The 1,479-nt window shown below is 43.3% G+C and overlaps 1 protein-coding gene across 1 annotated transcript; it reads left to right on the top strand.

Annotated features, from left to right (window-relative positions):
• Window positions 1–326: 326 nt before the first annotated feature.
• LOC113333795 lies at window positions 327–878 on the top strand. Its single transcript, XM_026580200.1, has one exon. It carries the CDS (start codon window positions 327–329, stop codon window positions 876–878), a length of 552 nt encoding a protein of 183 aa, XP_026435985.1.
• The last annotated feature ends 601 nt before the right edge of the window (window positions 879–1,479 follow it).

The following is a 1,479-nucleotide window of genomic DNA, read 5'->3' as shown; positions in this document are numbered from 1 at the left end:
GAGAACAGGTAATAGTCATGCTGACTGTCTTGCTACCTTGGCATCAAAACTCAAATTCGAAGGAGATGAGAAGAGTTTCACTGTTCAGAGGCGTACTCTCCCTTCAACATGGCTTGAGCAGGCCATTGATGAGAATAACGACTGGAGATCCTTAATAATCAAGGAGCTAAACGACCCAACGCGCGAGAAAAAGATTCATCTCAAAGACCTAAAGAATTTCTTCATGCATCACGGCGTATTATATCGCAGGAACCCGGCTTGTCTTTATCAAGATGTGTTGGAGAAACAGAAGAACAAAAACGATTAGAGATGGTTCACAAGGAGATATGTGGTCAGACATTAGATATTACCCTATATATAATGCTTCAATGTTTAGGTTACTACTGAAATACCATGGAAGTTCAAGCTCGATCACTCCAAGGGCATGTCCTGATTGTCAGGCGCCTCCATATCAAGCCGAAGAGTTTGTTATCGGTGATAGTGAAGATTGGATGGAGCCATTTATCCTTTATCTCTGTGATAATGTCTTACCTTCAGACAAACGGGCTGCCGCTAAACTTTCTATGAGGGCCAAGAGATTTCTTTATCATGCTGGGATTCTGTATCGAAGAAGTTTCGGAGGGGATTTATTACGTTTCTTGGGAAAAGTTGAAGCAGATACTGTCCTCAAGGAATTCCACGAGAAGGAACATCAGGGGAAGAGAAGGTTGTTTCTTCAGGTACACGAAAAGAATTGTTGGCCCACAATGGAAGAAGACGCCGCGTCTTTCGTTCGAAAGTGTCATAAGTGTCAGACTCATGCGGATTTGATCCATGCACCGAGTGTTCCTCTACATTCCGTCAGTAGTCCTTGGCCGTTTAATAGTTGTGGGACTTGATTTAATTGGTAAAATTAATACACCTTCTTCGCAGCAGCATGAGTACATAATAACGGCTATGGAATACTTTACCAAATGGGTAGAGGCTATCCTCTTAAAAGTACAAAAGGGGTTACAATTGCAGAGTTTCTCAAGGAGCACATAATTTGCAGGTTTGGTGTCCCTAAGTATATAATATCGGATAATGGGGCCCCGTTCGCTAATCAAAAGGTTTATGATATGCTTCAAGGATATGGTATAAAACATATTTTTTCCACCCCTTACTATCCCCAAGGAAATGGATTGGCCGAAAGTACTAATAAGACATTGATTCGTATTCTTAGTCGCACCGTGCATGATAACCCTAGGTCTTGGCATGAGCAGTTACCGATGGCATTATGGGCATATCGGGCTGCGCCCAGGACTTCTATAGGCGTGTCTCCTTATTCCTTGGTTTACGGAACAGATGCAATTCTACCTGTGGAAATTAAGATTCAGTCAGCTCGAGTTGCTATGGCAAGCGGAGTTCCATGGGACGCGACTGAGGCATCACTTTTGGATATGGTGGAGGCCAGGCGTGCTAAGGCAGAAGAGCACCTTGCTGTCTAGAAGCAACGAATTT

The sequence above is a fragment of the Papaver somniferum genome, unplaced genomic scaffold (genome assembly GCF_003573695.1).
Source record: "Papaver somniferum cultivar HN1 unplaced genomic scaffold, ASM357369v1 unplaced-scaffold_133, whole genome shotgun sequence".
NCBI lineage: Eukaryota > Viridiplantae > Streptophyta > Magnoliopsida > Ranunculales > Papaveraceae > Papaver > Papaver somniferum.
The sequence above is the reverse complement of the archived record's forward strand: the minus strand, read 5'-3'. Positions and strand labels throughout refer to the sequence as shown.

Coding starts and splice junctions, on each gene's coding strand:
- LOC113333795 (XM_026580200.1), top strand. CDS start 327: ATGTGGTCAGACATTAGATATTACCCTATATATAATGCTTCAATGTTT.